Source organism: Galeopterus variegatus, unplaced genomic scaffold (assembly GCF_000696425.1).
Source record: "Galeopterus variegatus unplaced genomic scaffold, G_variegatus-3.0.2 Scaffold55, whole genome shotgun sequence".
Taxonomy (NCBI): domain Eukaryota; kingdom Metazoa; phylum Chordata; class Mammalia; order Dermoptera; family Cynocephalidae; genus Galeopterus; species Galeopterus variegatus.
The window spans coordinates 699,134-722,722 of NW_007726166.1; the positions used below are offsets into that span (position 1 = coordinate 699,134).

General features: G+C 49.8%; 1 protein-coding gene across 1 annotated transcript in view; it reads left to right on the forward strand.

The window, feature by feature from the left end:
• SREBF2 (sterol regulatory element binding transcription factor 2) overlaps positions 1-23,254 on the forward strand; it is a 57,465-nt gene extending 34,211 nt beyond the window's left edge. Inside the window, exons 9-19 of the mRNA XM_008574236.1 lie at positions 541-722; positions 2,853-3,129; positions 6,375-6,544; positions 10,973-11,141; positions 12,662-12,779; positions 13,553-13,662; positions 14,886-15,018; positions 16,701-16,869; positions 19,070-19,255; positions 20,882-20,993; positions 21,509-23,254. Coding sequence (XP_008572458.1) covers positions 541-722; positions 2,853-3,129; positions 6,375-6,544; positions 10,973-11,141; positions 12,662-12,779; positions 13,553-13,662; positions 14,886-15,018; positions 16,701-16,869; positions 19,070-19,255; positions 20,882-20,993; positions 21,509-21,729 — 1,847 coding nt within the window. The 3' untranslated portion in view covers positions 21,730-23,254. The remainder of the gene's footprint in view (positions 1-540; positions 723-2,852; positions 3,130-6,374; positions 6,545-10,972; positions 11,142-12,661; positions 12,780-13,552; positions 13,663-14,885; positions 15,019-16,700; positions 16,870-19,069; positions 19,256-20,881; positions 20,994-21,508) is intronic.
• Positions 23,255-23,589: the final 335 nt, after the last annotated feature.

Genomic DNA, 23,589 nt, shown 5'->3' on the forward strand with positions numbered 1-23,589 from the left:
ACCTGCTTGCTTCTCATAGGGACTGGCATAATTCACATTTTGGAACAAGCCAAGCTCAAGTTAAGTCAAAGAGCAAAATAAATCAGAAAGCTGCACTGCTATAACTATCTTGAAGTGGGAGTGGGGGAGTAAGGGTATGGAACCTATTTGGAGGAGGATGTGTTTTTTTTTTTTTTTTTTTTTTACCTGACTTATGAAATCAGTGTCCTAACCCTTTTTGGCTAACAAAGATTTTTGTGGCACTCAGCTCCATAGGGACAAGGGCTATAGGATTCCTATTTAGGCTGTAGAATTATCTGCCCCTTTTTTCTGAAAATGGGACATAAGTGTCATTTATGTCACTCTGCTGGGAAGAGTCAGTCAGGTACATGGCTACTCAATGAGGCCCTTCCTGATGGGCTCAGCTGAGATGTTCCTCTTTAGGTTCTGGGGGTTGGTTTGACTGGATGATGCCAACTCTTCTCTTATGGCTGGTAAATAGGTACATGGCTACTCAATGAGGCCCTTCCTGATGGGCTCAGCTGAGATGTTCTTCTTTAGGTTCTGGGGGTTGGTTTGACTGGATGATGCCAACTCTTCTCTTATGGCTGGTAAATGGTGTGATTGTCCTGAGTGTCTTTGTGAAGCTGCTGGTCCACGGGGAGCCAGTGATCCGGCCACACTCGCGGTCTTCAGTCACTTTCTGGAGGCACCGGAAGCAGGCAGACCTGGACCTTGCCAGGGTGAGTTCTGCTATCTGCTTTTCTCCTTCCTCCCCCAAGCTTGGCCAATAACTCAGCAACATGTGTTGAATCCCTAATTTGGATAAAGTCCTGTGGTACATGCTTGCAGTGACTGAGAGGAGGAAGGGATCCTGCTCCTGAAGAATCACAGGGCAACAGAAGAGAGGGCACCTGTGTGTAGATAATTCCATGGAGATGAGATGATCTATCCTCTGTGGTATGACAGAGGAAGAATAAAATGCTGTGGGAGTTTGGGACAGAAGAGATGAGTTCTGACTGAGGGGATTCAGGGCTTGAGCAGGGCTATCAAGGGCAGGCATGGCAGAAGGACCTTCCAAGCCATCAGAATGTCACGAATAGACAGGCTATTTAGAATTTTAGTATATGTGCTGCAAAAGTGAGCACTAGACATGCTATTTAGAAACTGGCAAGTTCTGTGGGTGTGTCAGAGATGAGGGTGAAAGTTGGTAGTGTGGTTAGGTTCAAGTTGGAGAGGGCTTTAATTAGTAACTGATTTGGGGTTTATTCCCATTTTTCTGGAGAATCAAGGTTTTCAAGCAGTAAAATTAGCTGAAAGATCTCATTTGAAATCAGCAAAAAGGAGTTTATGGAAAAGATTCTGTGGCAACTCACAGCATTGAAGGAGGAGTTAAACATCCACGTCTCGGAGGAACAAGAACCAGAACACTCCTCAACAGCAGTAAACCATGAGCCTCCTCTCCGGTCCTCTGCAAGCTGCAGTGCTGGTGATCGAGAATCTCACTGGCCAGCCTGGATCTGTCAGCCATGGCCAAGGCCATTGGTCCTAGAATATAGGTGTGATTTGGGGAGGTCTGTCCCCAGAGAGTAGCATCCCAAGATGTTTGTCTTGAGGAAGGTTCAGGTTTGTGTCTTATAGAGTAGTTCTGGAGCATAGGTTAATGTAGTTGAGCTGTGAGTTTGCCCAAAACCATAGTTCTGAAACTTTAGCAGGCATGAAAATCAACTGGAGGCTCCAACCCCAGAGCTTTTGTTTTAGTAGGTCTGGGGTGGGGCCCAAGTGTTTGCATTTCTTTTTTTTTTTTCCATTGAGGCATTTTATTTGTACATATGTATCAAATTCTTAGAAAAAGAATCCCAGGATTTTTCCTCCTGTGTATTTTTCTCTTGCTTCTTTTTTGTCTGTGATGCCCGCTGAATTGTCAGTACAGTGAAACTGACCTGATGGGACAGGAGCAGATTATTCTGCCATTTTTCTAGATCTTTGAGTTGTACATCAAATCTGGGGCTGATCACCCCACACTTGTTTAATCTGCCTGTGAGTTTCAAAATAATTTCCCAGTTCTGTGATCCTCAGTGACTTAAATTCGCCAATGTAACCATGCTTCATCATCACAGTTAGAAACTGGACAGTGACTTAGGAGCACGGTGTGATAAGAACCTGGCGCTTGCCTCTCTTTTGGGCATTGTTGATATGCTTGAGAGCATCAGCCAGGACATTCATGCGCACCATTATGGTGGTGCAGAAAGATGGCAGAAGGACAAGTGTTGGCATTTCTTTCTTTCTTTCTTTTTTTTTTTTAAAGATGACCAGTAAGGGGATCTTAACCCTTGGCTTGGTGTTATCAGCACCACGCTCAGCCAGTGAGCGAACCGTCCAGCCCTATATAGCATCCAAACCCACGGCCTTGGTGTTAGCAGCACCGCACTCTCCCGAGTGAGCTACGGGCTGGCCCAAGTGTTGGCATTTCTAATAAGCTCTCAGGAGCTGATATACTACTGGCCTCTGGGGACCACACTTTGAGAACCTAAAAGCCTAAAGGATCAGGCAGTTCATCTAAATGTGTTATTGTCTCATGTATAAAAGCTACTATAGGGATCTCTGACCGGCGTTTGCTCAAAGATAGAATGCAGTACAATCCCAATTCAGTAAAGTCTGGGAGGAAATGCCTCAAAATGTCAGCAATGATTTTTTCTGGGGGTTGAGATTACAAGTGTTTTCTTTTTACTTTTTTGTAGCTTTCTGAGTTTCCCAGATTTTCTTTAGTGAACGTGTATTACTCTGATAATGGGATGGGAAAGAGTAGAAGTCTTTAAAACAAAGGGGCTGCAGCAAACCTGTCACCATTATACCTTCTTGCTGCTTTGTAGGGGGATTTTACAGCTGCTGCTGCCAATCTACAAACCTGTCTGTCAGTTTTGGGTCGGGCACTGCCCACCTCCCGACTGGACCTGGCCTGCAGCCTCTCCTGGAATGTGATCCGCTACAGCCTGCAGAAGCTGCGCCTGGTGCGCTGGCTCCTCAAGAAAGTCTTCCAGCACCGGCAGGCCACCCCAGCCACTGCAGGGGGCTTTGAGGATGAAGCTAAGACCAGTGCCCGGGATGCGGCCCTGGCCTATCATAGGCTGCATCAGCTGCACATCACAGGTGAGGAGGAGCTGCTGCTGCCTGGCTTCTGCTGCGAGGTGTCCCATGCCACCTATCTTCCTTAGCTTGGTTTGCCAGTTCTCTACCCTAGTTGAAGCCCCTTTTACACTGCTCTTTTATTTATTTTTTTGGCAGCTGGCCAGTATGGGGATCCAAACCGTTGACCTTAGTGTTATAAGCACCATGCTCTACTAAGTGAGCTAAGTGGCCAACCCCTACAATGTTCTTTTAGAGTGGTTAAACCAAATTTTCACCTGCATCCATAGCTGTAGAAATGGCTTGTTAACTACAGTTCATTAATTCTAAGATGCACATTTTTCACTCGTCTTTACACTTGGGATGAATCCTGTAAACAGTGGCGTATCATGGATTAGTTGGCAGTGTTTTTTCCTTAGTGATAAATTAATGGTGAGATTTAATAGGTATGGCATCTTTGATTCAATGAAATAAGATCATTTATTCCATTCAGTAAACACCTGATGTAATAGAGAGGCAGATATATCAGCAAATGATTGACAATTCAGTGTGAGTGTGTTAGACTCAGCAGAAGAAGCATATTTCTTTTGGGAAGGAGTGGGTACTTGTTGGGTGAGGTTCCAAGAAAGGCTTTCTGGGAAGGCTAAATCTTGGCTTTTGCATGGAAGGATGGGTAGATGTCACCAACTCTTCAGAAGGAGATGTCCCTTCTAGGCAGAGGAATGTTCCAAAGGAGGAGCCCCACTTGGGGTGGCTCTTGAGAATGATACTTCTTTTTTTTTTTTGTCTTTTGTCTTTTGTCTTTTTCCGTGTCCGGCAACGGATCGCAACCCTCAGTGTTGCCCCCGCACCGGACCGGGGACCGGCAACGGGATCGCAACCCTCGGCATTGCTCCCGCGCCTCGCTCAGCCAGTGAGCAGGAACCGGTCCGTATGTGGGATCCGAACCCTTGGGCGGGAGCGCTGCCGCGCTTCCCAAGCGGCGCACTATCCAGTGCACCACCGGGCCAGCCCCGAGAATGATACTTCTGTAGTCCTAGAACGAGCTGTGCAAGGAGAGGGTGATGGGAGACAGAGCATGAGGGGATGGGGGGTGCCTGGCTCAGAGAATGATACTTCTGTAGTCCTAGAATGAGCTGTGCAAGGAGAGGGTGATGGGAGACAGAGCATGAGGGGATGGGGGGTGCCTGGCTCATGCACGATCTGGATGTCAGGCTGGGGGTCTTGTGATAGGATTCAGTGAAGGGCATTAAGAAAATAATAATGTGATCAGGTTTGTGCTTCTAAAGTTTAGAAAATTCACTTTGGTAGCAGATAGAAAATGGATTTGAGAGTATTAAGGCTAGAGTCAGGGAGGCCAAATAAGATCTGATGCAAACTGAAGGTGAGAGATGCTGAAAAGGTAGATGGAGAGAAGATTAGAAGGTGAAAGTTACTAGACATTTGGGGTCATTGGATGTGATGGGTAAGGGAAGGAGATGGCTAAGATAGTTTCCTGGTTTCTTGCTTGGGAGTTAGGGTGAACAGTGGTGTCACCAATAAAGGTGAAGAAAACAGGAGGAAGAACAATTTTGCAGGGAAAAGGTGACAAGTTCTGTTTTGGATACTTGCCTGTGAGGCGTGGAGGGGAAATACTCCAGGCAGCTGGACATGCAGGATACACAGCCCAGAGAAGAGAATTGGGCTCTTGTGCCTAGAGATGAAAGTGAAAACCGAGGGAGCTGATGAGAGGGTGTGTAATGAAAAGGGGACCCTCAGGGACATCTGAAAGAACACCCTCATATAAAGGACAGGTGGAGGACGGGCAGTTAGGGGCAGAGGCTGCCTGACAGGGGCAGTTCAAGAGGACAGAGGAGAATGCAAGAGGCTTGATGTTGGAGGAGCCAGGACAGAGAGGGTTGAGGAGAGGAGGTTGCTGCTGGGATGTCCAATAAAATGAGGGCCAGAAAGTAACACAGGATGTGGTAACAAGAAGGTGTTGGAAATGGCCTGGTGGCTGCAGGCAGCTTCAGCCAGAAGTGGAGCAGAACTAGGCACTAGGAGTGAATCTGTGGCTGGGAGATGAGAAAGTAGGGCCAGTTGTGCAGTTTTAACACCTGAGTCATGGTGGAGTTATAGCAGAAGGTCCCTATCTGCAAATCTTTCCCGCTTTTTTTCTTCTCTGCTCCTAGAGACAGAATGAGCCCCATACCCAGGTATCTGATCAGGAGGCAGCATCCTCCTAGCTGTCAAGTTCTGGAGAATTCTAGCTGGGAAGCTTCACGTCTCTCTCTTCCTCCACATTCACTGAGCACTCTGTGAGCCAGAGCCTGTGTGAGGCAACAAGGGGACAGAGGTGACTATAATGTGGTTCCCACACTGCTCTCTGCCCTTCATCCCCCTGAAAGAGAAAGCTTGGTGCCTCCTGGGGAGACAGATACCTTAAACCAATACAGAATGAAGTATAGGGACTGAGACCAGGGGAGGCAGGGTGGCCCAGTGGGAACAACACAAGATTGAGTGAGGGTGGGAGGCCTGGCTTTGCCACCACCTGGACCTTGGCACTTACCGTGACCACCCTGAGGTGTTGAGACTACTTGCGCTTGCTGCCTCTCACCCCTTGTAGTGAGGACCAAAGTAAGTGACAGTGTGAAAGCCTCAGGAGAGCCATGATGGGCCCTTGGGCTTGTGCCAGGGCACTTTGTTCCCTGACTTCAGGGTCTCACCTGGATTAGCTGCTGTGCAGCTCTCGTAGGGAGGTGTAGTAAGCCTTTCCTGGCCTTCTATCTACTATCCCAACATGTATCCAGCTATCATTGCTCAGTTTTATGTTATTACCCCCTCAAAGAGATGTGTGCTTATATATTGGGGGCGAGGCGGGGGTGAAGGGGGTTAATGAAAATAAAGTCAAAACAGTTTGTTTTTTAAAATGTATTAGCTTTATTGAAATGTTTGGAAACACAGGACTGTATTAGCAGAATACAGCCATGCTATTGACAGTTATGGAAAATGTTGCACTATGCACCTCTGAGTCCTGTGCAACAACCTGCCGTCATGACAGCTCCCATTAAACAGAGCCAGCTGCCATGTCCTCAAGCCACCCTGCGAGGTAGACAGGAGCACATAGCTAACAAGTCACAGAACCTGGCATCCCATCCAGGCCTGTCTGATCACAAAGCTCACCTCCGTTATCCTCTGGTCCCACTGCTACTCTGATTTGTGCTAGGGAAAGCCGAGAAAAGTTTGGTTTGGGGGATCTGTCAACATTAGTGTCTCTCTGTTTGCCCTAGGAAAGCTTCCTGCAGGATCTTCCTGTTCAGATCTACACATGGCTTTATGTGCTGTGAACCTGGCTGAATGTGCAGAGGAGAAAATCCCGCCTAGCACTCTGGTTGAGATTCACCTGACTGCTGCCATGGGACTCAAGACCCGATGTGGAGGCAAGCTGGGCTTCCTGGCTGTGAGTACCCTTCAGTTCGCTTCTACAAACCTTTTATGTTGTCTGCTAGAAGTTTTATTTTTTATTCTTCATACATAGGTCCCTAATCCACCTGGAATTGATTTTTGTATGAGTTGGCGGTAGGGGTACAAGATTCAATTTTTTTTCCATATGGATATCTACCTGACGCAAAACCTGTTAGTAAAAAAAATTGTCCTTCCCGCACTACACTGAATGGCACCTTTTTTCATAAGTCAGTTGTTCATATCTGGTGAGTCTGCTTCCAGACTCCAGTCTGTTCTATTGTACCACCACCACACAAGCCTAATGTCTGAGTTTTGTAAAATATCTTGATATCTAGAAGTGTCAATCTCTAGTTTCAGTGACTATTTTTTGCTCTTTACCTTCCTATATGAATTTTGGAATCATCTCACCATCCCAAAACCCCACTGAGGTTTCAATTGTCTTTACTGCTAAGATGCAGTTGTTCTTTAAAAGGGACTCGGAAAGCCCATTTGAAGAATGTGTGAAGAATGTGCAGGTGTGTGGCAGCTAAGGATTAGGAAAATGGTTCCCTTAAAATTGTTCCTGACCATGAGCCCCCCTGCCCTGCAGAAAATATTTGGTATGCCTAACAAGCAGTGAATGGTTTACTGTATATTTCCTCAGAATTTTTTTTCCTGCACATACTAACATGATATTTTATTTAATGTGATTATTACATTAATCACATTATACATGATAAGTTATTTAATGTGATTATTACTGTAAACTCTGTTTTCCCATTTGATTTTTTCAACCTAATGATAAATCTTAGACATCTTTCTTTATAGTGTCTTTATTCTGCAGAGGTCCTTGGTGCTGCTGATGGACATTTGGGTTGTTTCCTGTTTATTTGCTGTTACAAACAGTGCTATAGAGAGCATCTTTGTGCATCTAGAGATGGTGATGCAGGGATCAAAGGATATAAATATTTGAAACTTTATTTATTTAATTTAATTTTTTTTTTTTAAAGATGACTGTTAAGGGGATCTTAACCCTTGACTTGGTGTTGTCAGCACCACACTCTCCCAGGTGAGCTAACCGGCCATCCCTATATAGGGATCCGAACCCATGGCCTTAGTGGTATCAGCACCATACTCTGCCAAGTGAGCCATGGGCCGGCCCAAAACTTTAATAGTATTGAAAAATTTGCATAATAGGTGGGGAAAGGAGAACTGTGGTGTATAAATTAACTGCCCCTTTCTGTTTACTTCTCTTGGGAGGGGATAGATTAAGAAACACAGACAGTACTTTCTTAAAAAGGAAGAAGCTTTGAATTTAGTGAGATATATTTAGCTAGCAAATGAGCCAGGCATTAGGGGCAAGTGGAGGACAGGCCTCTGTGAAAATGGTTTAGACCAGAGGTTCCCAAACTGTCTGGCACTCTGTATCTCATTTTCATGGCGCCCCAGGCCAAAAAAAATATCTAAGAGTTCTGTTTATTATGTAGTTAGTTTTGAACATCCTAGGAGGTATTTGTGTTTTAACAGCTTATGATCCATTTGAAAAACTCATACATGAAATTGAAAGAAAAAATATTTTTTATTATTATTATTATTTTTTTTCCTTTTGTCTTTTTTCGTGACCAGTAACGGGATTGCAACCCTCGGTGTCGCGCCCGTACCGTGACAGGCAACGGGATTGCAACCCTCGGTGTCGCGCCCACACCGCGCTCAACCAGTGAGCAGACCGGTCTCTATATGGGATCCGAACCCTCGGCGGGAGCGCCACCGTGCTCCCAAGCGCAGCACTCTACCGAGTGCGCCACTGGGCCGGCCCAATATTTTTTATTCTTAATAACCATGATTACTTACTAATGGAATGTGTGTGCCTACTGAGCACTGTACACCTTCTCAAGCTTTGGCATTAGATTGGACACCACCACCCACATTTTATGTTCCACAGTGATTTGCACACAACAAATCTTTGCTTTTTATCACAACAGCCTCCCAAAACTCGGCTTCACAAATATATTAATTACATCATCCAAAGGAAGGTAGTGTAATCTCATGTTGAGACTGTTAACTGCCTTGATCTAGTAGTTTACAGGGTGTCCAACTGATGTTGTACATTGCTGTTTCTCTCAAAAATCTAAAATATCCTGTGCCTCCCCTGAGTGCTCGTTTTGGTGCTTTGGAGTACATTGGCATACAATTTGAGAAGTGTAGGGTTAGACCAGTATTGGGAGGACACAACCTGGAGTTGGGACTGGCCCAGGGGTACTGGGTGGCTCTCAGGACGTAAACAGTTCTGGGCTCCTTCCATAGCCTCTCTCACATCAGGCAGTTAGCAGTTGAGTGATAGGGGAGGGGCTCCTAGGCCCCAGCTTGAGAGAATTCTAGTGTCTATAAAATTCAGGAAATTAAAAAATTTTTTTAGGAAAATTATAGGGCTATAATTTAGCCAAGAAATTAAAAGAGCAACAAAAGTTATTTTCTTAATTTCCCTTACAGAAGCCATACTGTGGATGATTGTATCCCAAGATTTATATTTCTAATTAGTTCAAACCACTAAACTCAAGCCCCAACCCCGCTCTCCTCCCCTAGATTTGTTATAACTAAATTTTTTCCTTTCTTTTTAAGAATTAAGCTTAAAAGGAATTTTAACTTAATGATTTCCTAAATGGCCTCTGTAGGTTTCTCTTGCCATATGACCTGACCAGGCTTTATTTCTGCTTCTATTTGTAACACCTGGGCCTTTCTGAGTCACCAGTTTGTCCTCAGTTTCCCCTGGAGCAACCACCATCCTCCCTTGCTGATCAGGCATGTGGAGTAGGCTGTTCTTGGAAGAGAGTTGGTGCCAACTATTAAAAGGTCTGGGATTCAAGAGGCTCTGGAATTGCCCCCCACCCACCTCCACCCAGCCTCCATCACTGCTCAGCTTCTTGGCTGCGGCTCTCCACAGCTGCAGTTCCCAGCCCAGATGCAGCGAGTACTATGCGGAGGGCAGACAGAAGGTCATGGGCCTCCTCTGCATTTGCTCTCTGCTATCCTTTTCTCCAAGCTGGTTAGCAAAGACCGTTAGTGCCACTGTCCCCATCCTATGGTTGCTATGAGAATAACCGTGTTGTCTGCGGAGCAGTTTGGCCAGGTTGTTTCTCTTGGATTCAAGCAGCTGTCCCCAGGTTCCCCTGGAGAGAGACAGTCTTGTCTGTCTGTGTCTTTGAGTGGTGCTTTGGCAGTGCTATTTCTGACCCTTGCATTCAAGTCTACTGAATCTGTTACATTAGCTGATGGCTACTGAGAGCCCAGTAAAGGTCAGAACTATCAGACTGAACCAGACTGTAACACAGATACCCTCATTGTGGAGGCAAGGGCTAAAGTGTGAAGGTTGAGGTCCCCTCCTCTGAGCTCCCTGAGCTCTCAGTGTCTTGTGCCTCTCCCTCCCTCCTGTCCTTCTCTGCTCAGCTTCTTACTCAGCTTGGCCTGTATCAAGTAGTTTTATGGGTTGGAAATCATGGGTTTTAGAGGAAAGATATTTTCACTTGAAAAGTGACAGAACTTCAGAAAACATGATAGACAGCATTGTCCCTGCAGTTCTTATCACTGAGGCCCTGGAATGATGTTATCCTGGCAGGAGGAGGAGGGACCCAAACACTGGGGCACTGGATCTTTGAATTGCCCAGCAAAGAGGCTTTTATAGGCCCCCATTTGGTCTTTTCTCACAGGCTGCTGTTCATGTCAGGGGTGGAGTGGGGGTTTCTGTAGGGAACTGCCCTTTCAGGGCCAGCTCTGTGGGAAGGGCATCTCCTACACACATGCACACAGACACACATGCCTGCATGGGTCCTGGGCAGTCCTCCCAAGTGCCCCTTTGCTCCTGGTATGTCTGATGTGATACTGACTACTGGCTGTGTGCCAAGCACTGTTCTAAACTTTTATACTCAAAGGTAAAAGAGATGAAAAATTAGTCAAAGCACAATATAGTGTTGCCTAAAAATACTCTAAAAGATATGTAATTGAAATGACAGATGTGGAAAGTGTCCCAGGATCAAGGGGGCTGTGTGGCTTGGATGCAGCAGCACTCATAGGGCTGAGGTGAAGTGCAGCCAGGGGGCCTCGGAGACTCCTCTTTGGAAAGCCACCCCTCATCCTATCCTGCAGGTTGAATGCCAGCAGGGTGAGAACTAGATTCCAATAAGGTTAGGCAGACCCAGCAGGACAGGATGCAGCGGGAGCCTGTGTGCCTTGTGGCCACTCCCTGCCCTCCTGCTGGGATCTGGGCCTGATTACCAAGATTGACAGACTCCACTGGAGCCACCTGTTCTAGTTTTCAGTGGTGGGCTTTACTTTCAGGTGCTTGTGAGGGTCTTAGCCCTCCACTTCTATCCTTTCCCCAGTATCCCCCAGTGGCTAGTGTCAGCATTCTCCCACCTTCGCATCACCCCTGGTCCTTGTCCTTCCACAGAGCTACTTCCTCAGTCGAGCTCAGAGCCTGTGCTGCCCTGAGCGTAGCGCTGTCCCTGACTCCTTGCGCTGGCTCTGCCACCCTCTGGGCCAGAAGTTTTTCATGGAGAGGAGCTGGTCGGTGAAGTCGGCTGCCAAGGAGAGTCTGTACTGTGCCCAGAGGAACCCAGGTGAGAACACCTTTACAGCCATTCAGAATTGGAGAAAGCCATGAGAGCCACCAGTACTGCAGGGTTACTGTGCACCAGACATGTGGAGACCCAGGTTGTCTTGTTTAATCCTTTTTTTTTTTTTTTAACTGAGGCTCAGGGAGTTTAAGTAACTCGCCTAAGGGCACAAGACTGGTCAGAGCCTGTTGGAGGCTAGGCTGGGTTCGGCTTTGCCCTCTGTGCTCTGCTGTCTCTGATAGTCAAAGCCCATAGTATTTATATCATAATGCCACACATTAGTAAATTGTGATTAAGTACCAACTGTCTTCTTAGGCCTTGTTATGGGTACTTTGGAGACAGAGAAAGTGTGGGGCTTGCTGTTCCCTGGCCTCTGGGTCTACTAGTCCCATTGAGAAGGCAGACAGACATATATGGAGCAGTTAGGGAACAATAGGCGGCAGGCGGTTGTCAAGTGCTCAGAGTGGTGACAGGGACGGGACTCCAGGCATCGGAAGGAGATGCCAGCTTTTTGTCCCTGGCATTTGATAGTGATTAGAGTCGACTTGCCTGGCCTTGAGCGGTAGAGGCTGGTCTGGGTTGACTCAGACCTTGAGAACTCAGTGGCTTTCTGCTTTCTGCTGGGAGGAGAGCAAGGCATGTTCTGCAGGTAAAGGGGTATATGTCAGACTTGGGGTGGGGGGGTCTGCTATCCTTTTTTTTTTTTTTAGTTAAATAATAACTTTATGGCTCAATATAATTCTGTGCAACACCAAAAAGTGAAGGATGAAAGCAAAAGCAAAATCCGTAGTCTTTCAACCCCACCCCCACTGACTGCTTTGTCTACAACATAGACTTCCCACTGGCTTTGTCACCTCTTGCAGTCTCTGATTCTAGGTCTCATTGCTCATATTGTCTTTATAAATGTCTGTCCTACTTCTCGTCCATGTCAGATCAAGGCCCACCGGGTAGGAAAGGGGAGGAAAGGGGCTGCTGACGCCATTATTTGGACCTGTCAGTAAGGGGATTTTTCAGTGACAGTTGTCACACACATTGCAAGGCCCTTGTCTAATCACCTCAGCCAGATCATTGCTGATCATGGGTTCCATGATGAAGCTCTGGAAATATAGAGCAGTAGGGTCTTCATTGTCATGAGTATGGCAGCATTTGCTGCCTTTCCTCCTTGGGTGACTGTTCTCCTGAGCCACAAAGAGAACAGACAGCCCCAAAGGCTTGGAGTAGCTGTCCACCTTTCCATTTTCTGTTTTCTGACAAGGCTTGTGGCCACCACTTTACAGCTCCCAACCTGGAAGTACCACTGAGCCAAGAGACACACACACACACAGGAACTAATCCAGAACTGCACATAGTCTTGGGCTCTTCAGTCTGTTTAGCAGGGTAGTGCTGGGCAAAGGGAGATTTGATCCCCATTCACAGGGCATAGCTGTTTCATGGGTTCCTCTCCCATCCTCTGTTTTCTCTGTAAAGACAAAATGTGCTCATAAATAAGACCCATTTATTCCTCTTGCCTTTCTCTTCTTCAGCTGACCCTATTGCCCAAGTCCACCAGGCCTTCTGCAAGAACTTGCTGGAGCGAGCTGTGGAGGCCTTGGTGAAACCTCAGGCCAAGAAGAAGACTGGAGACCAGGAAGAAGAGAGCTGGTAAAGTCCCCAGGCTGACCACCCTGCCTCGGGGCCCTGTCTGTCCAGGCAGCTTAAGGGAGGCCTTAAGCCCTGCAGTCCTAGAGGGAAACAAGCCCTAGTGTCAGGTCAGCCAGGAAATGGAATGATTCCTTTGTATTTATTTCTCAAAAATGAGAGCTCTTTGTAAGCTCTGGCCTTGACTTTTTTCCTAAACCAAGTACTTTCTCTTTTTCCCCATCCTTCCATCAAGCAAAGTCAGTACTTGGAGCAAGTCAGAAATTTTATTAGTTTGCTTTGCATTTTGGGGTAGGGGACAGTGGCCTGTGGAGAGAGGACAGGAATGGAATGTGGAGAGCTCAGCAGAAGGCAGACACTTCGGTCTGGATATCTTGGGGACCCCAGCCCCTCACTGAGTGTTCCGAGCAATCTTGAGTTCTTACTCAGTTATTGAGCACTGTCTGTTCTTCACTGAGGCAGACAGGTACCAAAGTCACTCTCGTACAAGGCCCAGGTTCTGACGACAGTGCATCTGAGCAGGGAGGCAGGGGGCGGTTCTGCCTGGGGGAAGTGAGAAAACTTCTGGGAGATGACACTGGAATTGGGCCTTGTGGGGAGGAGTCAGAACAGGAAGGAAGGCCTGTGGAATGTGTGAATGGGGTGCCTGGGATGATGGGGAAGGAGGGGCCAGTAGTGGCTGGTGGGTCTTAGAGCAGAAGAGCTGAACAGCCAAGCCATGAGTGTGGTCTTCATGCACATTTTGATATACACAGGACCCTTTCTTTTCTTTCTAGTGAATTCTCCAGTGCTCTGAAGTACCTGAAATTACTTCATTCTTTTGTGGACTCTGTGGGGATTGTGACCCCACCATTCTCCAGCAGCTCTGTGCTCAAGTCAGCCCTTGGTAAGTAAGTGCAGGGCAGCTCCATAGTCTCCGGGATTGCTTAATTCAGTCCTTCACAACCGTTTTGTCTCAGGGTCCATGGTTAGTTATGAGTGTCTGCTTAAGTATCTTCTCTGGAGTCCGGTATTCTGGGGTCAGGAAATAGTGGTTCTTATAGAAGTGGGAGAGTGAGTAAGTGAATGTCTTCCTCAGGCTCTGGCTGGGTGGGCCACGTCAGAACTCTTTCCAAATGCCCAGAAGAATAGGCAACCAGCAGTGCAGGCACTGCAGGCTGGTGGTGACTCACCTTTCAGATGCTCAGTGGCCCCTTGAGGCTGCTCTCAAGTCTTACATTCTCTGCTGAAGAGACATTTCATGTGGGTGTCTGTACCACCCTTCGGCTCCCCATTGCCTTGGGTATCATAGTGCAACCCACTGACTGGATTAATACCAGGACATTCTTTGCTTCTATCCCTAAACTGCCATCAGGGTGATAGCACATTAGCTGCCACCTCCCAGGCTTCTGAGGCCACTGGAGAAGATTGGGGTGCCAAGCTACCTTCTGGCTACTATCCATAGGGAGGGAAGGATCCCAGAACAACAGCCATCGCATCATTAGGAAAGCACATGCTCTTACACCTTTTATCTTGCATGACCATCCCCACTGGCTTTGTGAGATCACTAGCATAATTTTGCAGTAGAGAAAACAGAGGCTCAGGAAGGAAAAGACTTAAAATATTCTAACATTAAGACTGTTACTACAGATACTTTGAAGATACCATTCTTCATGGCTACTGAAAGTTTAGGTTGTGTCCAACTTTTTATTTAAAAATAACACTAGTCTTAGCTCAGTTGGTTAGAGCACAGCCTTATAACACCAAGGTCACAGGTTCAGATCCCTGTTCCAGCCAGCGGCTAAAAGAGAAAAAACACTACAGTGAACATCTTTGTTAGATTTTTTTTTCTCTGTTTAAGCCCATTTTGTTGTGATAGATTGCCAGACGTGGGATCACTAGGTTAATAGGAATGAACTGTTGATACATATTGCTGAACACTTTCCAAAAGATTGTGCTGGTTAATGCTCCCACCAGAATCGTATGAGAGGGCAACCCAGAGGCCCCTGGCCCATCACCAGAAGGTACAGCTGCCACATACCATATAGGAACAGGATACAGCCAGCCGCTGAGCGCCACAGATCTGGTTTCTGTGGGTGCTGGAGTGTGTTTGGTGCTGTTTCCCTCTAGGTCCAGATGTCATCTGTCGGTGGTGGACGTCCGCAATCACTATGGCCATCAGCTGGCTCCAGGGAGATGATGTGGCTGTGCGCTCTCATTTTACCGAAGTAGAGCGTGTCCCCAAGGCCCTGGAAGTGACCGAGTACGTAAGCCTTCAAGGCCACTCATCTGCTTCTCTTCAGGGGAATCTTGTTTGGGTTAGTGGGAGGGAGCAGGTCTGGGTGGCCATGTTGGGATGAAGGGTTGGGACTGCGTGACAGATGGGAGGCTAGAGAAGGGGAAAGAGGACACCACAGAGAACCCAAGCTGGGCCAGCACGTCCCTCTGTGTGAGTGTGGTGCTCTGCACAGCATGACAGTCGTCCCAGTAGCTGTCAGTGCTGCTTCCAGGGCTTCACCCCCACAGCCTCCTTGGTGCCACAAGCTAAAAAGGAGACAGAGAGCAGTGTGGCTCCTTGCAGTGTACTGGTGGCTCACAGCCAACACAGGGAAGCCAGTGTTTCCTCTGAAGTTTGTGTGGGCTGGAGGATCCTGCTCCTGTATGCCAACATTTTATACAGTTTCCTTTCAGCCACCAACCACCCCACCATTAGCCCTGTCAACTGTCTCCTATAACTAAAAGGGCCTTTAGTACAAGGCATAACCAGAGAGCTTTTGACATTCTTCTTTGGAGACTCATGTCTGTGTCTTGAGGGCATTTGGCCCTTAGCGGTGGGCAGTCCTGCCTTCTTGATGCATTGTTGAGTCTGGGTGTTCGTGAGAGAAATCATGAAGTGCTCCCAGTCAGAGAGGCCCCAGGAGGTCTCATCCTTACAGCCAAAGCTGTGACATTTCCTGTCAAGCAGATGCTTAGCCAGGAGCAAAGGAGGAAGCTAAGAAAAGTGTGTGTGAGCAGGTTTGAAGCCCTTTGTTTCCTAAAGTAGGTCCTACACCCCAATTTCTTTTAAGTAGCCCTGACCAGTAAGCACCCACCCTACGCCAGCCTTGAAATAGCACTCCACCCATATGTATGTGTGCCCCAGCCAGCTGACCTGAGCAAAGTGAGGCTCAGCAGGTAAGTTGGCTGAAGTCACCTCACTTCTAAGCAGCAGAGCTGCAGCAGCAGACAGCTAAGACGCCATAGCAGGCATCCTCCCCACAACCACCACCACCGGATGCAGTTACTCCTGGGTCCCTTTGCTCTTGAGGGACAATGACGTTAGGGAACTCTCCCCCAACCACTCCTCCCCAACCTCTCCACAGTCTGCTGTATGAAAAGAAGCTAAGTTTCTCCAGAAAGTTTAACATCAGACTTCTGGGAGAATGATCCCTTAGAGAACACATAACAGGACAACCACTTTATATCACCATAGGTAATAGCAAGCGGTATTGTGGCCACTTTATCGGTAAGGAAACTGAGGCACAGATCATTTCAGATCGTTTGAATGGCCATCTTAGGTGGCTTCCTTTTTTTCTTAAAAAAAAAAAAAAAGATGACTGGTAAGGGGATCTTAACCCTTGACTTGGTGTTTTCAGCCCCACGCTCTTCCAAGTGAGCCACGGGCCGGCCCTAAGTGGCTGCTTAACAGTAGTCCTGCAGTTGAACCTGGGCCTCTGATCCCTTCCAGTGTTAAATGAAGGAAGTTCTGTAGTGTGGGGAGCCAGCCCTCACTTAGGGCTGGTGTTTCAGATCTGGAGCTGGCTACCTGGAACCATTATGGCAACTTTGCAGCCAACAGACCTACGTATTATTGTGTGGGGTATGCCAGTCACTAGCTTAAGCTCCTCAACTGTTACCCAAGTGACATGCACTGACCTACCTCTCACCTGCCTGTCTCCGTTGCAGGAGCCCCCTGGTGAAGTCTGTCTTCCACGCCTGCAGAGCCATGCATGCCTCACTCTCTGGAAAAGCAGATGGGCAGCAAAGTTCCTTTTGTCATTGTGAGAGGGCCAGCGGCCACCTATGGAGCAGCCTCAATGTCAGTGGGGCCACCTCTGACCCCACCCTTAACCACGTGAGTAGGGGCTTAGCTAGCCTCTCTGGTCTGTAAAAACACTCCCTCTCCCCTTGAGCTTACCCAGCCTGTGGGGCTGTCCAAGAGACAAAAAAGCCAGGCTATCGGCCCCCTTTTCCAAAAATATGGCCTGTTGGCCTAGGGGGATCCCCTTTTTGGTCCCTGGGGCAAGCATGTTTCCACCTACACCTTTCCTTGGCTCTCTGAATCCCAGATCCTGCTGTCCTACAGCTCTCCATAAGCCCAGGTGAACTGTAGAAGGCCAGGGCTCTGCATTTGCTCCAGGCAACTTGCATGCTCCACAGTCCTCTGCAGGCTAGCCTTTGAATGGGCCCCTCCGCCCTCAGATACCCTCCTCCCAAGCCAACTGACTGCCTTGGGCGCCTCTGTGGCTGGCATCATACCTCCTGGCGAGCAGCTGCGGTGCATTGTAGTTGCATTGCATGTTCTAGCCGTACCCATGCAATGTTTCCACAGTGCATCACAGAGGCCTGCCCGGCCCTCGAGAGACCTCCTACCATGCCCTGACCCAAGGCCCCATAACTCGGGGAGGGGATCCTTGTGAGTGGGCACTGCTGCCACTGTTGGGTCCAAGGCACGACCATCCCAGGTGAAAGGGGAGGGTAAGAGTGCACGCAGCTGGAAGCAAAGCACCATCAGCTCACCTGGAAAACTCTGGAAAGGGAGGGATGAGGAGAGTCCTTGGGGGTCAGACTCTGAGCCACTCACTGGGGTTTGGTCCCATGTGGCCAGACTGGCACTTCAAGCTAGAGGCTTTCAGTGGGTCTGGGTGCTGAGGTGCACCCAGGACGGCATGCCAGCCCCACAGAGACAGGCAATGTGCAGAAAGGGTCTAAGTCCCCTGGGCTGCCAAGACCACAAGCAGAATGGGGAGCCACATCTCAGTTTTTCTGTTGGGCTTTCTGTTGGGCTTCCTTGATATTTGTCTTTATGAGAGAACCAAACACTGTCAGCTAAGTGTGAGGAATGAGAGAGAAGCTTGCAGCCATCCTTGGGGCTAGGATTCCTGGGTCTCAGTTCTGTGGCGGGGGAATGAGCCTAGAAGAGGGAGATCCCTGGAGCCTGGTAGCCCTCTGAGGCTGCTCCCATACCCAGAGGTGCTCCTCTAGCGCTCACATTGTAGAAGTGCTAGGTTTTGTTTGAGGAGGGGGATCCTCATCCATGTCTCCTTGAGGCTGTCAGCAGCCAGAAAACAGCACAGCCAAGGGGTAGGGCATCATGTGGGCACAGAGCAGGATCCAGGGTGGGGTCTAGGGCAGCACAGTGACCTCCCTAGGCGCAGTGCCTTGGGGAAAAGGAAAGCCAGGGCTGGGTGAGATGGGTGGAGTCCATCTGAACCTGAGGGCTGCTTGTGGCCCATCTCAAAAAGGACTTGCTGTCTCCTCACTGCTCTGCATGGTGCTGATGGGCCATTGGGAATCAGGTGGGCAGCCCTGCCTCATAGGTAGTGTGCAGAGAGTACGTATAGCCCACGCTTGTGTGGCATCATGCCCACATGCAGTGCAGTCCCCTATAATGCTCTCACGACAGCCTTGTGGTGCTATTCCCATTTTATGGATGAGAAAAACGAGGCACAGAGAGATCTAAGTCATGTGCCAGGGTCATGTAGCTAATAAGTGGCAAATCAAGATAAATCCAGGTCAGTCAGTTTGACACTCAGACGTGAAACCATTCTGAGGTTCTGCCTTCTTGGACACTTCCTCCCCCTCCTTCTGCCACCTCCCCAATCTCCAGGCTGTGCTGCCACTTCAGGCTATTTGATTCCTATGGAGGAGGAAGGCCTTGGCACCTTCTCTGTATCTCAGCCTCCAGGTCAGCCATGGGGCCCTGTGAGGGGGGAGAACCTGTGCCTTCAGACTCACAGAGTTTTGTTTCTGCCACTGCCCTTGCCACTCACCCATGCTGTGTCCCCTACACAAGCTGCTGTCAGTCTCTGAGCCTCAGCTTTCTCACCTGCAGAATGGGGAGAACAAATCTCCCACCTCCCACCATCATGGAAAGGGTTAGTTCTCCCCTCAGCTGTTCTCTCACTCTCTGTGGAGAGTTTTCCAGGCTTGGGCTCGCCACTTCCTCTCAGAGCTGCTGAGTGTTGGGCTGGGGGAGATCCTGGTAGGTACTGGGATCCCTGACTCAGGGATAGGCCAGTTACCTTTCCCCTCCTTCGTGGCTCACCCCACAGGTGGTCCAGCTGCTCACCTGTGACCTGCTACTCTCATTGCGGACGGTGCTCTGGCAAAAGCAGGCAGGTGCCAGCCAAGCCCTAGGTGAGACCTACCATGCGTCAGGCACGGAGCTGGCTGGCTTCCAGCGGGACCTGGGCAGTCTGCGCAGGCTGGCGCACAGCTTCCGCCCAGCCTACCGAAAGGTGAGGCCTGGCTGACTGGTGGGGGAGGGCAGATTGGGGTCTGTAGGGCCTGAGCCCCAGAACCCAGCACAGGTACCAGTGTGTAATTATGGAGTTGGCCCCCTGAAGTCAGCCAGGTGACCTGTCAAGCACCTGCTCAGGCCTGACACTGGGCTGGGTGCCACACATTCCTTTGTTGAGCACATGTTGGCTGAGTACCTGCTGCGTGCCTGGCCCTGGAGCACAGCAGGGAGCAGGCCTCACTCTGCCCCTGGACAGAGGCTAGCATAGAACCATACCTCACCAGCCCAAATGCTGTGGTGGAAAGGCTCTGAGGGGAGTGGGAGCAAGTGGGGCACTCCATGCTGACTTTCATAACTGGTCGTCACAGTGACAGAGTCTCCCTAGAACTGCGTTTATAGGGAAGTTCACTTTAATCCTTTTTCTGAGCCACTGGGGCTTTGGTTCTGTCACAGACCTTCCCTACCAAACATCCCCTTGGCGATGGCCACAGGACCTGAGATAAGTCTCTGAGGACAGTTGTATAAGTGGGACTCATGTCATTTCCTTGTTTATTTTATTTTTATTGCTAATTAAAGTAACGTACTCGACATATTTTTACCTGGATTATGTTCTAAAAATTTGAGTGAGGAGACCCAGAAGTGTCAGTGAGGGGCAAAGGGCTGTGTTTGGAAGGGACAAAAAGAAGATCTCAGAGCGAGGCTGCTGTCATAGAGACTGGTGTTCAGCCCCCATGCCCATCACTCTAAGATGCTGTGGGACCCTCACAGGGTCATGCTGTGGCCACTGGTGCAGTGAGCCAAGACAGACACACCAGACAAAATATAGTCATCAAAGAACCACCCGTTACTGTGGAAAAGAGGAAGTGTGCCCCAAGGTTTGAGGCACTGCTCCTGCCACCCGGAACCCATTCTGGCCGGCCCTCTGGTCCTCTGATGGCATGGCTGGTATCAAAGGCCTCTTCAAATATCATTTCCATCCTGTCTGTCCCCTTCTGAGAACCCTTCTGTGGCTTCCCATTGCCTACTGGGGCTACAGTCCAACCAGAAGCACAGAAGACCCTCCCCAAAGACTGAGATGGCAAGGCATAAAGGAGCTGGAGATATAAGAAATTAGAGACCTAGGCCTTGCCCTCCACCCCGCAGTGACTCATATTTACCTGAGCTGCAGGGCTTTCCCCTGAAAATGTCTGGCTCTGTTCCTTTCTGAAGAAGCAGTTGGAAACAGGACATTGAACCTCTCTGGTGCCAGCCCAGCTGTCCCTCCTCACCCTCTGTCCCTGCCTCACCTGTTCTTTTGTCAAGCTGGAGGCAGCCTCCAGCGACTTGAGGCTACACCCAGGCTGCTTGTCCTCCAACTCCAGAGGGTACATCACCAGTGGAGGAAAGCAGGCCCTTTGCCTCTTGCTCTTGACCTCTGCCAGCTGGCCTGTGCTTTGTTCCCCTATCCTGCTGCTCATCCAGGTTTCTGGCTTGGCTCAGGGTCAGAGTGGGGGACAACAGGTTGTTTTCAAGGGATGAGCAAGGTAGAGTGGTATGGCAGATGAGATGGCTCAGGAAGCAACCACTGAGGCACAGACAGGCAAGGACCCTCGGTTCGACTGTGTGTTGCCCTGCCCTTTCCCAGGTGTTCCTGCATGAAGCCACTGTGCGCCTGATGGCAGGAGCCAGCCCCACTCGCACTCACCAACTGCTGGAGCACAGCCTGCGGCGGCGCACCACACAGAATGCCAAGCACGGTGAGTCCCACAGCTCCCCAGCCCTGCCCTAGGAGCAGAGAGGTGGAAGGGGGGGCCCAGCCCAGCTCTTCATCTGGCAGAGTGCGCTCAAGCGTGCCTCATGCCTCTCACCTCTGAGCTGCAGTGATGTCCTCATCTGCATTTTCTCTGAGGTGGTGTAAGAATGAAAGAAGCCCAGAGCTTGATTTGGTGGGGAGTTAGGGCGGGGGCAGGCATTAGTCGAGTGCTCATGGGTCCTGCCTTGAGTGGGGAGGGAGGGCTAGGGGTAGGTCCTTGTGTAGGAGCAGGGATAGAGGCACGGGCTCTGGAGCCAGAGCACCTGGGTTCCACCTCAGCCCCACCACATACTGGCTGTGTAACACCGGCCAAGGTCATCTCTCATGTGAACTAGGGAGGGCAGCAGAACCTACCTCCCAGGATGGGTGTGAGGGTTCAGTGAGTCTGCATTAAGCCCTTGGAACAGCACCTGCTGTATGCAGGTTCTTACTTCCTAAGGTATCTCATCATTCCCACAGGAGAGGTGGATGCCTGGCCTGGCCAGCGAGAGCGGGCCACTGCCATCCTGCTAGCCTGCCGCCACCTTCCCCTCTCCTTCCTTTCCTCCCCGGGCCAGCGGGCAGTGCTGCTGGCTGAGGCTGCCCGCACCCTGGAGAAGGTGGGCGACCGGCGCTCCTGCAACGACTGCCAGCAGATGATTGTCAAGCTGGGTGGCGGCACTGCCATTGCTGCCTCCTGACCACCAGGCTCAGCACACCTCCCTCCACCTGTGTCTCTCAGTCTCTCTCTCCCTTCTCCCTCTGTCTCTAGTTTTTCTCCCTCCTCTCTCTCAGAGCTGTAGGGATGAGCCTTGTTTTCTGAGCTGTCACCTGCCAATTTTGGACCACCTCAGGCCAGCAAGCCCCTAGGCAGAGCCCCTTAAAGCTGCTGTCAATAGATGCCTGTGGTCTAGGGCCTGGTGGGCCAGAGAAGAAAGACTGGGCAGGAATTGGGGGGCATCCCTGACTCAAAAGCAGCAGGGGGAGCTCCCAAGCTGCCAAGCCCCTGCCTCCAGCCCTCTTGAGATCCTCTCTCCTCTGAACATTTCTCTCCCCTTTTGCTTCCTCATTTTTTATCAGGCTCTCTCTGGGGGACATAGGTCTCTGAGTACCAGGGAGCAATTTGCCCTCGGGGCTGTGCTCAGCATGCCCCTTCCCCCCTTTTTATACGAATGTTTTTATATCAGTGTGCTTGGGTTTGCCGTGATGCAGGGCGAAATTGCTGTAGCATCTCTGTTTCTCTCCCTGGGTCTGCATTCCCTCGTGCCTCACTAAGACAGTTCATTGTTTTCTTCTCATTACATGGGACAGCCAGGGAAGGAGCTGGGAGTCCAGCCCCAGGGAGGCGGGTGGGAGGCAGGAGGCAGGCCTAGGGATGGAAGAAATAATATCTGCATTCTTTTTTAATTTTTTAAAAAATAAACAGTATCTTATTTAATTGTCCTGTTCCTTCCCACTCCCCCATCCTCTGGGATGTCAGCCCAAGCTCAGGGTAGGCCCAGGGGGCTGGGAGGGATGAAGCCCCCCATTAGGACTGGGGGCCAGGGTCCTTCATTGTGGTTTCTCAGTCTCCCACCCCCGACCCCAACTCCTACCTCCATAGTATATTTTTATCCCTGATTCTTGACCTAAAAATAAGCCAGAGTGGCAGGGACCAGCCCCTAACTCCTCCCCAGTGATAAGCCCCTCTTTTGGGGGTGGGCAAAGGATGGGCACTAGGAATGAAGTCCCCTGCCTTGATGGGGGTCTTTGAAGGAAAAGTGATCCCACTTTTCTGGATCCCCTGGCTTGGTGCCTCCCTGGCGTCTTTTTCTCCCAAAGCCTCCTGAGAGACTAAGGGACCCTCCCTTCCTGTGCTTCCTACCCTCCTGGTTGGGGCAGAGGGCAGGCAGGAGCCCCAGCACAGATTTGGTGGTGCTCACAGCAGCGACTCCTTGATGCTGAGTGCAGGCTGGAATGGGTTAGCTTTGAGTTGGGTCTGTCCCTGGACCCTACCCACTCTTATCTTCTGCCTCTCCCCCCACTTTCACTGTAATTTATGGACCCTGCCCACTGGGTCAGCCTAACCCTTATGTCATGTGTATATACTGTGCCTTGTTATTATTTAGGGGTGGGGGGGTGGCTTTTCACTGAAAAGAGGGACACGCCTATGGCTTCCTTGATGTTGAATCATTCACCATGTCCAGGACGTAGGTTATCCAATAAACACAGATTGGTACCACTCAGCACAAGGTGTGTGAGGGTCTGTAGTGTGACTGCTATGGTAACTAGCCAGGTGGCTGCATGACTTGGCCTGCAGTGTGCTAGGAACTGAGGGCAGCCCTCCCTCTCACTGCTGAGCAGCCCCTGGGTCGGTTCAGTCTAACAGGCTTTCCTAGCCCGCCAGCATACCTGGCCCCTTCATTCTGGTGCCTGGCCCCCACTCCAGGGCTGGCCAAGGGCCTGGGACAAAAGGGATGTTGGTGGTGCTTCTGGGGTCAGAGGTCACTATGTCCAGGTTCCAACTTGTTCCCTGGACATAGAGCTGACCGGCTCTGTTCCCTGGACATAGAGCTGGCTGA